Below are 13929 nucleotides of genomic sequence, written 5' to 3'. Positions count from 1 at the left end.
CAGTAGGTGGCATCCGTCTTGTTTTTCTTAACTTTCCAATGCCAAACTCAATATTTGGTGTCTGGTGTCTGTTCAGTAGTTCAGCGGGTTTCTGATAGAAGCACAAATGGGGCTGAAAGTGTAGCTAGCATGCGAAACACTGGGTACACGAAACACTGGGTACACGAAACACTGGGTTCTTAAAGACTGTTCAAACCCCACATCTTTCATGAGCTGCTCCACAGTCCACTAGCTGTCGTTACTTCTTATCTCTTATGCTCCCATGGTGTCTGGTGCCTCAATCTCTGTACTTCATACAGACTGCCTTGCAGTCACTGTCTCTGTGACCATCTTTCCTTCCTCCTATCTATATTATTGGAAGTCTGGACTGGGAATGCAGGTCAGTGGCAGAATACCTGCCTAGCCTGTGTGAGGCCCCGGGTTTGAACCCCAGCACCATAACCAGCAAAAATAAAACTTCCACTCATTTTCTGGTTTTTCATTTGTGGATCCTTTCTATCCAAGGCCTTCCAGTAGCACAACCGCCTCATTTTGTTTGTGCTGATACACTGGAAATGGAGCTAAGTACAATTTGCTAGATTCAGAGAGGCATCTTCTGAACCTTGGAAATGTATGTTTTGAAATCTGTGGTTTGGTAGAGCACTGGGCCTGGTTATATAATATTTTGCTACCTAATCATAAATATAAAATATTGTAATTAAATGCATTTTGAAAAATATGATTCTGTTTCCTACAGGAAGCACTTTGGTCTGTTTCCCTCTGGTGGTTTTCCTGTATCTATCTACAGAGAGATGTATTCCTCGTTTCACGTATTAGGTCAAGAACATTCTTGAACATCATTAGATAGTCTTAGACTGGTTTTGGTGTTAATGATTGGTCCCAGGGTCTTGCGGAAATCAATTCTCTATCTATCACTAAGCTACACCCCTAGCAAACAACCTGGGTTTTAGCCTTGCAGTAATGGCTGATTATACCATGGTTCGTGTGATCTTATTGGGGATTAGATGCTTATCCTTTGCATGCTGTCCTTCTCAACACTCCCTCATTGCTCCCTTAGTAGAACCCTCTTTGAGACAGAATTCGTTTCAGGGTGAGATATCTTCAAGCCCTTCATATGCATTATTAAACCCAGCACCACCACTCGTCTTATTTTGTGGTAGGTACCCAGTGAATAATTGATGCATGAATTAATGCCCTCCCTAAGAATGAATTCAGCACACAGCAGCAGGATATGAGCATGTCTAGCCTTGTCTTGGTCAATCTCCACCATGACAGGAGTAATGCAGGGTTTGGGTTTCTGCTACTCTGACAATGAAGTACCCCATTCATTGTCATTAAACAAAAGAAACAAACAGAGGAGAAGAGTTGGTATCCTTCTTAAGCAACACACGGTTTAGCTTTCCTAGATTGCTGCTTTAAAGCACATTGAGATGGAAATGAGATATAGGAAGAGTTCTCATTTATTTAGGGCTAAATTAAGAAGTTGCATTCCCCCTTATCTCCCTCTCCTGAGCATTCCCTAAGGGCAGTCTGTCCTTATCACTTGGCTGCTTGGGGTTGCCCAACAACCTCTTTAAGCTTAAAGTGCCATGGAGACCTTTGCTGTGACGTCAGTTGCGGTGGTGGTGGATTCACAAAGCGACTTTGTTTCTATGGATGAAATGAAAGAAAGTTAGTGGAAACAAACAAGAGCTAGAAACCTGTTCTATGAATTGTCAGATTGTAATGTATATTTGAAATTTTTAATATGTGCAAAGTACTTTCCCATCCTGTTCATTCCTACGACTTTCTACATAGATATTGGTTCAGTTTTGCAGGTGGAAAAGTGAGTGGTTTATTCAGGGTCACATAGCTGACGAAAATGCCTGAAGGTCCTGATCAACTGATTGAAGTTTAATTCCATTATTGTCTTGGAAAACTGCGATCTTAGATTAAGATAAGCACGGTAGATTTGGTACTGAGAAGCGGATCTTCAAGTTTGATGGCTAAGTTTGAGGTTCTTGGAGCCAGAATGCTTAGACTTTCCGAGTCTAAGAAATCTGAAGGCTCTTGGGATTTGAAGACCTTTGGCCTAGGTCCCAAGCATAGAAGCAGGGAAGTCTTTGCATCTGTTATTTTTTTTCCTTCCCAATTTCTTAGAGCTTGTTGCTAGAGGGTTTTGGAGTTAAACCAGTTATAAGGGTGCATGCAGCACCCAGATTCTCCTAAGGATCCAAGTTCAAAGTCGGAATCAGGATTTGGTTTAGAAAGTTTGGTCTACATACTCAGACTGAGGGTTCTCCCTGAAAGTGATTTTGTTGTTGTTGTTGTTATTTCCTGATCCCTAGGGTCCCTGGGCAGGGAAGATGTGATAGGGAGCAGTAGGGTCTCAAATCTGCCCATATGAGCTTTTGAAGGTTTCATCTGTAAAGGCTCAGGTCTGTTGGATTCCAGGGCTCTAGATACAGCGTCTAGATCTGAGGATTCCTGGTGGTGATGGTTTAGTTTTGTGCTCCTGGGTCCCAGGCGGGGTGCTCATTGTAATGGGTGTACGATGCAGCGACCAGGAGGTGCCAACACAGCAACACGAGGCCTCTGACAGCAGCCTTAGGAGAGTCACCTACCGTGCGGTACAAGACAGCGCTAGGACCCAGCGTGGTCGGGCGGACGGGTGTTGACAGCCCTCGAGCCGAGCCGACCGGCGTTAGGACCCCGCGGGCGGCGGCGGCGCGTGGGGCGGCGCGCGTTGACAGCAGCGGCGGCGGCGGGACGCGGCGGGCGGGCGGACGGGCGGCGGGGCTCGGCGCCTCCGGTTCCTTCCCCGGCTTCAGAGGCAGCGGCGTCCCGGGATGGCTTTCATGGAGAAGCCGCCGGCCGGCAAGGTGCTGCTGGACGACACGGTGCCGCTGACAGCGGCCGTCGAGGCGAGCCAGAGTCTGCAGTCGCACACGGTGCGCGGCCCGGCCGGGGCGGGAGGCCGGGGCCGAGGGCGGGGGCCGGGCTCAGGCCGGACGGCGCAGCCGGGCGCGGGCACCGGAGCCGGGCAGGTGTGGGACCCCGCTGCCCCGCTCCTGCTCAGCCGCGGCCCGGGCGCCTCGCGTTTGCCTCGGGGACCCCTGGAGTGGCAGGAGGGAGCCAGCCCTAGATACTCGTAGTAAACACAGGCGAGTTCGTTTCGCCTACAGTCTTTTATGGGGCTTTAAGGCACGCTTGTTTTCATTTGCCCGTGCAATTTTTCTTTTGAAAGGCGCTCTATGCATTGTAATTTACAGGCAGTAAATCCAGGAACCAGTAAAAAACCGGGGAGCTGCTAACCTCTGGGACTTTAGTGAGGAAATGATGAATGGGGTGGGGGTGGGAGTGGGATTTCCTTAGATTGTAATGTTTGTCAGGCCACCAAATCAGATTCCAGCTCACAGTCTTGTTTATCGTGTTTGGGGGTTCATCATTTGGAGACTAAAGCCCCACAACAACCCTCCGTGTGTGTGTGTGTGTGTGTGTGTGTGTGTATGTGTGTGAAGTTCTTACGCTGTTCAAAGAGATCTTTCATTCTGTCGTATTAAAGCGGTACTTTTCGGAACCCCAGTTACCTCTCGACAGCCTTGTTTTTAGGACCTGGATTGTTCAAAGCATTCAGCCTTAGAGAAATGACTTATCTTTTTAAAAAGTGCGTTTGTCTCCCTAGGCTAAAAATCTTTTTTTTTTTTTTTTTTTTTTAATTTGGTTTTTCGAGACAGGGTTTCTCTGTGGCTTTGGAGCCTGTCCTGGAACTAGCTCTGTAGACCAGGCTGGTCTAGAACTCACAGAGATCTGCCTGCCTCTGCCTCCCGAGTGCTGCCTAGGCTAAAATCTTAAATCCTATTCTAAAACTTGTGAAAAGGCACTAAATAGCCATGAGTTTGTTAAACTTGTAATTTGTTGCAAAGTGAGTATTTAAAGGGCCCAAGTTTAGGGCAGGACTTCATCATTCTTTCAAGTTATATTTTTGACTGGATTACTGGCAAGTAAGTCTTATAATCTCTTAGAGAACGTGATGAGTTGTTTAGGTCTAGTACTGAAGAGATGGATGTGATAGGTGCTTAGAGACTACTTCCTCTAGAAAACCTTCCTTCCTAGCTGTTTCCCCAAGATAGACACCACTATAACCGTGTCCTTTCCTCTCTGCCACACTGTAACAGGGGAGACAATTCCCGTTCACTTTTGGGTCTCAGTCTGATAGTATTTCACTTGTGTCTGTTTGATGGGTAAGTAAATGAATTGTAGTCTCATTGTGCCCCTTTTCCTGTTTGTGTAAAGCGAGATTGTGAAAATCAGAATGAGGCTTCTGGGCTGCCTGCAGAGGTCAGTGCTCAAGTGAGGTGCTGAGAGATGTAATGGGATCCCATCGTTATGCGGAGCTTTTCATTAAAACAAGCACAAAGCAAGAATTTTAGGGCAAAAAAAAATTAGCAGTTTTTATAACGATGACTGAACAGGAAAGACAGTGACTCACAGGAGACCAAGACAGGCAGATGTGGAATAAAAAAAAAAAGTATCATTGTCTTGCGTAATTTTTGACTATTCTGTGTTCTTGTCATCTTAGTGTGAGACTGAAAAATGTTGCATCAGCCCTAAACTTTATTGAGAAAAAGCATACACTGGTGCAAACTTCCTGGACTGCGAATGCTCTGAGTAAGTCCTTTGGAAACAGAACAGCTGGAAAGAAGTAGTTATTGAAAGTGGTGCATGGGAGAAGAGAAAGGCATTGCTCTCTTTTGGGCAGATTGAAGGTAGCTTTACAGTTTGTTGGTCAGGAAATCATGTCTCAAAAGTCAAAGATGCATCCTTCAAAATTCTGCTTTCTAGGAAGTTGCTCCTTGGCCGTCGACAGAAACACATGGGACATATAGTAGCGGCTGTCCTTGATTTGAAGAGTCAAGCTGGAGTCACACCTGTCAGTCATATACCTTAGGACAATTGCTGACCCCTCCCCCCTTGTTTTGTTTTGTTTTGTTTTGCGATGGGCGCCTCACTATGTATCCCTTACTGGCCAGGAGCTCGATGTGTAGACCTGACTGGCCTTGGACTAACAGAGATCCTATCCAGGGTGTATTCCAGCTCACTAAGATTTTTGTTTGTGATGCTGCTGAAGCCGGCCTTGAACCCTAGCCTTCCTGCTTTCACTTTCTGAGTGCTGGGGTTACAGACATGCACCCTCATGAAGCACTGAATGAAGGAGAAAGAAAGCAAGAAAGAGAAAGAAAAAGACATGGCTGCTTAGCTGCTCCCAGGTCTGGTGGAGGAGAGGTTTATTGTAGGTATGTGGAGAGCTGGGCCTTGTGGGGGTAGAGGGAGAGGAAGAAATGGGGAGAGCAAGGGTACCAGGTGCAGCATCCAGGAGGCCCAAAGACACAAAGGAACTAAATGGTTGGAGCGTTCGCGGTGGGGGGCAGGGTATGCCAGCCAGGAGGACCCTCAACAGGTAGGGATTCAGGGAAAACCAGGTGGCCAAGTCTGATTTGATGTGTTAAATGGGTACCTCGGCCTTTTTTCCCCCGGGTTCGAAACAACCAGTAGGTCTCTCTTTTATTTCAGTTTTGTGATATGTAAATAGGAATAATCAGTGCCTGTTCTCAACTGCTCTCCTCTTGTTACAAGGATGAAAAATCATCTTTATGAAGTATTTGCAACGTTGCTCCCTTCCGTCTCTATTTCCTAGTAACCTACATGTAGGGGGTTAGTCACATGTAAGTATGTTATTCCAAGTAAGCTCATTTCTGTCCATAGTTACTTTGTCAAATTGCTTTGTCTTGGAAAACAGAATTTACAGCTCAAAATTATAGGGTAAATCTGATTTAGGATTTATGAAGGGAAAAATTGTGTGGGGAAAGCATATACACCAGGAGGAAAAAGGATACAGTCATTTCTCAGAAAGACACTTGGATAAGCAGCTAGCTGGTGGGGTGTGTGTTGGTAGGTGATTCATTGCCTGCCTTGGGCTTGAAAGGTTTTCTCCTTCCTTCCTCCCCCCCCCACCCCCCACCCTATGCTTATTTCTTCTTTCCTTTTTTTAATGGAGCACAATGACTTTGGCTTCAAGAAATTGCTCAGAGAGGACTGAAGAGGTGTCTTAGCAATTAAGAGCACTTGTTCATGCAGAGGACCCAGGTTGGGTTCCTAGCACCCCCGTGGTGGCTCACAGTTGGTTGTAATTCCAGTTCCAATTCATCCAGTGCCCTCTTCTGGCCGTCAGGGGCTCCAGGCTGGAAAGTGGATGCACATAAAATAAACTCCCTCCCTCCCTCCGTCCCTCCCTCCCTCCCTCTCTCCCTCTCCCCCCTCTCCTCTCTCTTTACCCCCCCCCCCCCCCAGGCACACACACCAAATAAGAAGGGCTGGTATTTAGGGGCAGGAGGCTTTAAGTGGAAAAGAGGTTTTCTAAACAAAGGATTATGGTAACCGACCATCAGGTGAGTTGTAAGCAAGCTTAGGAGAAATAAGAGAAGAAAGGGAAAATGCAAATTCTTGGCTACATGAAGGGGAAAACAAAGGCAATAGACTAAAAAAGTGCAGACTTCACAGAACTAGAGCCCAAAGGACTGTTATCAGGTGGACTACTATTCCTTCTTGCTGCGTGGTAGGATGGCCATGTGGCTAACCTTTTCGCTTCAGCTTTCTCCTGTTGACCATTCTGCCAGTTCATCTGGCTTAGGGCCCACTTACTCTGCATCTGGTGCATTCTGTTCTTGAAGTAAAAGATCATTGAGTGATATTTATAGCATAAACAACTATACGGTTCTGGCTTTCATAGAACGTTTGTTGTATTGGATCTGAGGGCTTTCATTTTCTAAGGTTCGCACAAGTTACCTGCCATAACATATATGGGTTCGGAGGAGTTTTGTTTTGTTTTGTTTTTTTCAAGACAGGGTTTCTTTGTGTAACAGTTCTATCTGTCCTGGAACTAGCTCTTGTAGACCAGGCTGGCCTTGAACGCACAGAGATCCACCTGCCTCTGCGTCCAAGTGCAGGGATTAAAGGCGTGCGCCACCACTGCCCTGCTGGAATTTCTTTTTGGTTTGTTGAGCTTAGTTAGTTAGTTTGTTTTGTTTTTGTTTGTTTTGTTTTTGTTTTGTTTTGTTTTTTTGAGACAAGATTTCTCTGTTGCTTTGGAGCCTGACCTGGAACTAGCTCTTATAGACCAGGCTGTAGACCACCTTCTTCTGCCTCCCAAGTGCTGGGATTAAAGGCGTGTGCCACCACAGTTGGGTGAGCTTAGTTTCTTTTGTTGTATTTCGGTTTTTGTTTGTCGACACAGGGTTTCTTTGTGTAGCCTTGGCTCTCCTGGAAGTTCTGTAGACCAGACTGGCCCCAACTCTCAGAGATCCACCCACCTCTACCACCTGAGTGCTGGAATTAAAGGCCTGTGCCACCTCCCCTGCCCCCCCCACACACACACAAAGGGCATTTAGTTTCTTTTTTGTTTTGTTTTGTTTGGGGGGGATTTGTTTGTTTGTTTGATTTGTTTATTTGTTTGATTTGCTCAGAGGTAGGTGGATCTCTGAGTTGGAGGCCAGCCTGGTCAACTTTGCTAGTTCCAGGACAGCCAGGGCTACACAGAGAGAGAAACCCTGTCTTGAAAAACATAAAGCAAACCAACCAACCAAAAAAAAAAAAAAATGACGTTTGTCTTCAAAGCCTAAGTAAGCCAGTATTCAATGTCGGAATTATCTTGACTTCGTTTTCAGATGCTATATGGAGGTTTCTTCAGAAGTCCACATTATACTGAATACTTATAAAACAATTCCTCTGAAAATATTTGCATAAGCAAGTGTTGAGTATGTGGTAGGAAATGGCAGCGCTTGAACGCACTGCAGTAAGGTAGTGGTGGCAGCTCTTTCCTTGGCCTCCCCTCACTCATCTGCCGCCTCGTGTCTTCAGTTGTCCTGCAAAACTTGATGAGTGCAGCCAGAAAACCCTCCGTTGGGAGAGTTTAGAGACTGGTGATTAGTTCATTAGAGATCCTAAGTCATCTCTTCTTATTGAAAAACATTCTTTATGCACCTGATTTAGGGACCAGTGATACCCAGTCCTTGTCTGTCACCTCTTTTGAGCATTGCCCTGTTAGAAATGTGTTGTAATAGGGAAGTAAGAATGTGGCAATGTTCCCAGTGGGAAATGTGGGTTCCAGGGCAGGAGTTTGTTTTATGTGTAAAGAAAAGTGTTTTGTTCTTGCTGAAACAGCCATTCCTTCCATTATGATCTTGGGATTGATCAAAATACAGATAGTCAATGAGAAATTTGTGTGTTTGTTTGTAACACAGGGGCAAGCCCTCAGTTCTCCACTGCAGGCCAAGAGTCATTTCCTTCTAAGCTTCCGGAGGCTTTCGAGGGCTACATGGAAATAAAGCTACATAGGAAATGTTGCAACTTTTGGTGTTCTGAGAAAGGGGAAACTGGACCTGAACTGGAACTCTGTGTGTGCGCGTGCGCCCGTGTATCTGCGTCAGTGCCTGTGTATTCATGTGTCTGTCTGTGTATCTTTATATGTGTGTGTGTCTGTATATGTGTGTATCTGTGTGTCTGTATGTTTATGTATGTGTGTATCTGTGATTGTATGTATCTGTATGTGAGTCTGTGTGTGTCTATCTGTACCTATGTATTTGTGTGTGTATGTGTGTGTGTTTGTATTTGTGTATCTGTACCTGTGTATTTATGTGTGTACCTGTGCTTGTGTATGTGTCTGTATATGTGTGCATGTGTGTGTGTGGGCATATGTGTGTGTTTGTGTGTATGGTAGAGTTTGGTGTCTTCTTGTCTTTTTGTTTTATTAAGTACTTATTTTTTTGAAATGAGCTCTTACTGTGGAGCTCTGGCCAGGCCAGACCTCACAGAGATCCACCTGAATCTGCCTTCTGGGTGCTGGATTAAAATTGTTTGCCACCTTGCTAGAATCAGCCACCTTTTTTTTAAATTAATTAACTAATTTTAGATTTGCTTATTATACGTATTGTATGTATGTGTGTGTATCATGTATGTGCCTAGTGCCCATGGAGGCCAAAAGAGGGTGTTGGATGCCCTGGAACTGAGGTCACAGATGCTTGTGAGCTGCCATGTGGTACTGGGAGTCAAACCCAAGTATTCTGCAAAAACCATCTCTTCAGCCCTTTTTGGCTTTTTTGGTTTTTGTTTTGTTTTTTTTTTGAGAAAGTTTCTCATTGAATTTTCAGATTAGGCTAGACTGATGGCCAGTAAGCCTTAATGACCCTACTGTGCTCCTGAGTGTTACCATTACAGGTGCATGCTGTTCCTGACTTTTTTATGTGAGTGCTAGGAATTGAACTCAAGCCCTTACGTTTGTGTTTACAAATGCTTTATGGACTGATTAATGCTCAAGTTCCCTTGGAACTTTTTATTTTTTTAATTAAAATTTTTTATTGCATTTATTCATTTATTTGGATGTTAGGAGAATGGAGGCTGTGTGGGTCCCACAGCACACGTATGGAGGTCAGAAAACAACTTGCAGGAATCGGTTTTCCTGTTCTTCCATGTGAGTTCTAGAGATCACATTTGGGCCATCAGGCATGATGACAAAGCACCTTTACCTGTTGTGCTGGGATTAAAGGCAAGTATCACCATGCTAGATACACCTCCCCTCCCCCCGCACACAGACAACACACACATACTTTTTTTAAACAGAGTTTTACCATGCAGGCCTGGTTAGTAAGGAATTTACAGTATAGACCAAGCTGTCCTCCAACGTGTAACCCTCCTCCTCTGCCTTTCAGTGCTGTAATTAACAGTGAGAAACTCCACACTAGCTCCCCCTTGGAGCTCTTAAGTGCTCAGGTTTGGGAAGGGTGTGGTCAACTCTTTTTGTGGGTTTGCCCTTGAACTGGGGGTCGTTTTGGTTAGTTGGAATCCCTGCGAGTAAAGGGAAGATTCAAGTGTGCTATAAAGAGGTCATTGTCCTTTGTTTTCAGGTTGAGACCTTGACTAAGAACACAAATACTTTATCTTGGGTAAACACTTTGGAGTCTCCAGTTGAGGATTTTGGTGACCAAACTTGGGGGAAGTCTGGCCATCTTTAGCATTTCCTCACACTTCCTAAAAAAACCACAGTTGAAAACCTAAAGGAACTTTTGCTGTTATTGTTGCTTTGGAATAACTGAGTGGTCATTTCTTGGTGACTAGGACACTTGCTCTTTTGTTAATGTGATTATATTTCTTTCAGCTTGGGAATTCCACTGCATTGTGATAGTTTCTATTCATGTTTAGACAGTCAAGCACACACACTCACACACTCAAAAGAAGCGGTAAGCTGGAAGAGTGAGATGTGTATATTTAAAAATAATGTACTATACTATCATATATATGTTATTCTATGAAAACTGTACTTGAAACACTAGATGGATTATATGCTGCAAGAAAGAGAACAAACTGCTTTAGTTTGCAGCTTGCATAGTGCATTTTGGTATGTGTGCACAGATAACTAATTAGTGGCCTGGGGAAGGGCAAAGGGTTCTGGATCAGAATGTAGTGTGTATGAACCTTGCATTGGATCCACTTGTTAGTCTCAGCACCTTTGCTGCGAACATTTAAAGGAGTTTTCCCGTATTTTTTTTGACTTAGTTTAGAACAAGTCGTTTCTCCTCATTAATTCATTTGAACAGCCCCACACCCCCTGCCATGATGAGGAAGAAAGGGGTCTTTTTCATTCAGGCCCTCCATTCTGCCCAGGGACTCATGCACTTCAGCCCTGCACACGTTAACCCCTTCCTCTTATATGAGGCTGGAAGTAGGCCTGTGTACACCAGCCTCAAGTGTGTGGCCAGTAGAGAACAGCCCACTAACCCAGCCAAGCACAGAAAATGGGCAGTCTCCTGTCATACCCTAGGCATTTCTGCGTGTGGGCCTGAAGATCACCACGTTAGCAGGTTGTCTTACACTCCCAGACAGGGTGAAGTCGTCAAGACAGGAGAGTATGTTCTACCAGCTTCTGACTCCCACACTGCTACTGATGCTGCTACTTTTTTTGTAATTTCTAGGAAAGCCCAGAGACATTCCAGTTGACCACAGAATATCTGACTAGCTTCCTACAGAAGGCTTTCCTCTCCCCTGAGATATGATAATCCTTCTACCTTCTTGTTGCCCAAGACATATCTCTATGTATGTTCCTTCCCAATTGCGTTCTGTGCAAACTTACATCTGTCTGCCTCCTATCTTGATTGGTTTCCTGGGTGAGCCCTCATGCTCAACCTGTCTGCTGCTTTCTCGTGTGTGTGTGTTTGTTTATGTGTTAATGTGTATGGTGCATGCAGGTAAATATGTGTACCCATGTATTGCATGACACTTTTCCAGGGAAGTTGCAATACAAATCACAAATGTCTGTTCAACCCAGGTCAGGAACTGATGCTAGAACTAAGTACAATATCACCAAAGTTCAACTTGGTGAGCCACTGAGTTTATTGGGGTCAGTAACAAGAGCAGGGATGACTCAGAGGCAGCTGCTTCACCAAAAGCCCACCCACCCTAGCATGGTTAATGATTCGGGAAAGCTGCAGCCCTGGAGCTTCCTTCATGACTTGTAGGCAATTTGACAGGTCATTGAGTATTTCCTCCTGGTAATTCTGCTGGCTAGTCCCTTAGAGATAGATAGGCTGGTTGGACACTGCTCTGAGTTGCTTCCCCAGTCCTTACTGCTTATATAAACTTGGGTAGGAAGGAGTCTTATGTATCTGGTAAATTTCAGGGACTTCTTGAGACTTCTGAGTTGTTTGCTTTCTGCGTCTGGCTCAGTGACATAGTGCTGGAGCCACAGCATGCCCAGCCATGGTTGGCTTTCCACGTGTGTGCTGTGGATTTGAATCAGGTTGGCGATCAGTTGTCAAACATCTGAACAGCATTTTTCTGTAACTTGCTGTAGACATGTTCTATGTTATGGGCACTTGGGACGTGGAGTGCACGAGTTGATTCCTGCCTTTGTATATTTATTTCCATTTGTTCATTGTGGTGAGGGTAAATACAGAAAAGCGGTGTTCTCAAACCAGTTGTGGAATCTCTTGGATGCCAGGCTCAGGGGATTTGAGCAGCATTGAGGATTCTTGAGCAGGTGTGTAGCACAGGAGAATGATGTTTTAGGAAGCCTGATTTGCTGCTGGTATATAGGGTACTGTGGATAAAGGAAGGACATAGGGAAGTCATGAATCAGTGGACTCAGGATGCGTCTCTGGTCTATAACAAGATGGGAGGAGGAGGAGAGGGAAACATGGCAAAGGAAAAGTTGAGCAGGTGGACAAGTGCGCCAGAGGTCAGAGGGTAGTCAGTCTTAAGGTCTAGACCTTTCTGGTTTTTCAAGACAGGGTTTCTCAGGAGTCTTGGCTGTCCTGGAACTTACTCTGTAGACCAGCCTGACCTTGAACTCATGGAGATCTGCTTGCTGCTGCCTCCGGAGTGCTGCTAATTGTAAACCTTTTAAAATAACACAGAAATGAGTGTGGTGATTGTCAGGCAGTTGATGTTGCTCTTTGCTAAGCCATAAAGTACTTCATGTCAATCATTAATTTCTTTCCTTTTCCTTCTTCCTTTTCTCCTCACCCCCCTGTTAGGTTGGATTTGTTAAAGTATAATTTACATGCAAAAATTAATCATTTTTAAGTATTCAGTTTGGTAACTTTGAAAAAGACATAGCCGCCGTGGCGCACGCCTTTAATCCCAGCACTCGCGAGGCAGAGGCAGGCGGATCTCTGGGAGTTCGAGGCCAGCCTGGTCTACAAGAGGTAGTTCCGGGACAGGCACCAAAGCTACAGAGAAACCCTGTCTCGAAAAAAACCAAAAAAAAAAAAAAAAGAAAAGAAAAGAAAAAGACATAGCCACTATAACTATTTCTACAGCAAACATTTCTTTAGCATCCTTTGTAGTCAGTATCCTCTTCTGGTCCCTGGCCACTACTACTCTGTTTGTTGTTCCTGGCATTTCATCTTTTGTGGCGCATACACTATAAGTAAAACTGTACATGGTGCAGTATTTAGTTTCTGCCTCCCCCACCCTCTCAAAGATCATTTTGCGTCATCCTCTCAAATTTGTGGGAAGAAAGGCATGAGTTCAACCCCAAGGATTTTTTTTTAATTGCTAAATAATACTGTATTGTGTGTGTTTGTACCACAGTTTATTATCTCACACCAGCATTTAGTTGTTTACAGTGTGTATTTTATGATAAAGCTGCCATGAACATTTGGATAAGTCATTGTGAAGATACATTTTCATTTCTGAATAAATACCTAGGGATGAAATATCTGGATGATATACTAAGTATATATTTTACCTTGTAAGAAGTAAGATTTTTTCTATGTTTTTCATTTGATCTCATAACTGTCTGAGTAGACCTAGACACCAACAATTTGGAAGTACCCTGAGAACCACAGAACCAGGCAGTGATTTGGGTGAACAGTTTTTCAGTTCTCCACCCTAGCCACATAGGCATGGCATTAATTATCACACAAACTAGAGGCTGGGAGCAGCACCATCCAGTAAAGATGTCACATGAGTGGCACATGTAATTTTGCCTTTTCCAGTAACTACATTAATAGCAGCGAGAAGAGGGTGCTCGGACGGCCAGAAAGGCCATCTGTGCAAACACTCCCTGTGCAATCTAATGACCTGAGCTTGACCCCTGGATTCCTTGATGGAAGACCAGAAACGGATTTCTAAAGTTGCCCTTCAGTCTTCCCTCCACGTGTATATGCATGTTTGTATCATGACATGGCATGCATGTGCCTACACTCACACACACATACACACACATCATTCTCTCTAATAATTGAAAAAGTAAATATTAAAAAACTAAAAAAGTGAAATAATCTAAATATTTTGCTTAATATAATATATCCAAAAGAGCGTTGGGTCCCCTGAGACTGGAGTTATAAGGCAATTGTGAGTTGCTGCATGCCATTGTTGGGAACCAGACTCCTGCCC

General features: G+C 44.5%; 1 protein-coding gene across 12 annotated transcripts in view; it reads left to right on the top strand.

The window, feature by feature from the left end:
• The first annotated feature begins 2722 nt into the window (after window positions 1-2722).
• Window positions 2723-13929, top strand: part of Pxk (PX domain containing serine/threonine kinase like) — a 68611-nt gene continuing 57404 nt past the window's right edge. For 11 of the 12 annotated variants that reach the window (XM_041662481.1, XM_041662480.1, XM_041662492.1 and 8 more), the window contains exon 1: window positions 2723-2930. In XM_041662481.1, the coding sequence (XP_041518415.1) occupies window positions 2829-2930 (102 nt within the window). In that variant the 5' untranslated portion in view covers window positions 2723-2828. Of the gene's footprint in view, window positions 2931-5257; window positions 5277-13929 lie in introns of those variants that run through there. The other variant, XM_041662490.1, reaches the window with a different exon arrangement.

Source organism: Microtus oregoni, unplaced genomic scaffold, assembly GCF_018167655.1.
Source record: "Microtus oregoni isolate MIOR12 unplaced genomic scaffold, Mior012 000013F_ref0000133, whole genome shotgun sequence".
NCBI classification, from domain to species: domain Eukaryota; kingdom Metazoa; phylum Chordata; class Mammalia; order Rodentia; family Cricetidae; genus Microtus; species Microtus oregoni.
Note: the sequence above shows the minus strand (reverse complement) of the source record. Positions and strands in the feature narration are given on the sequence as shown.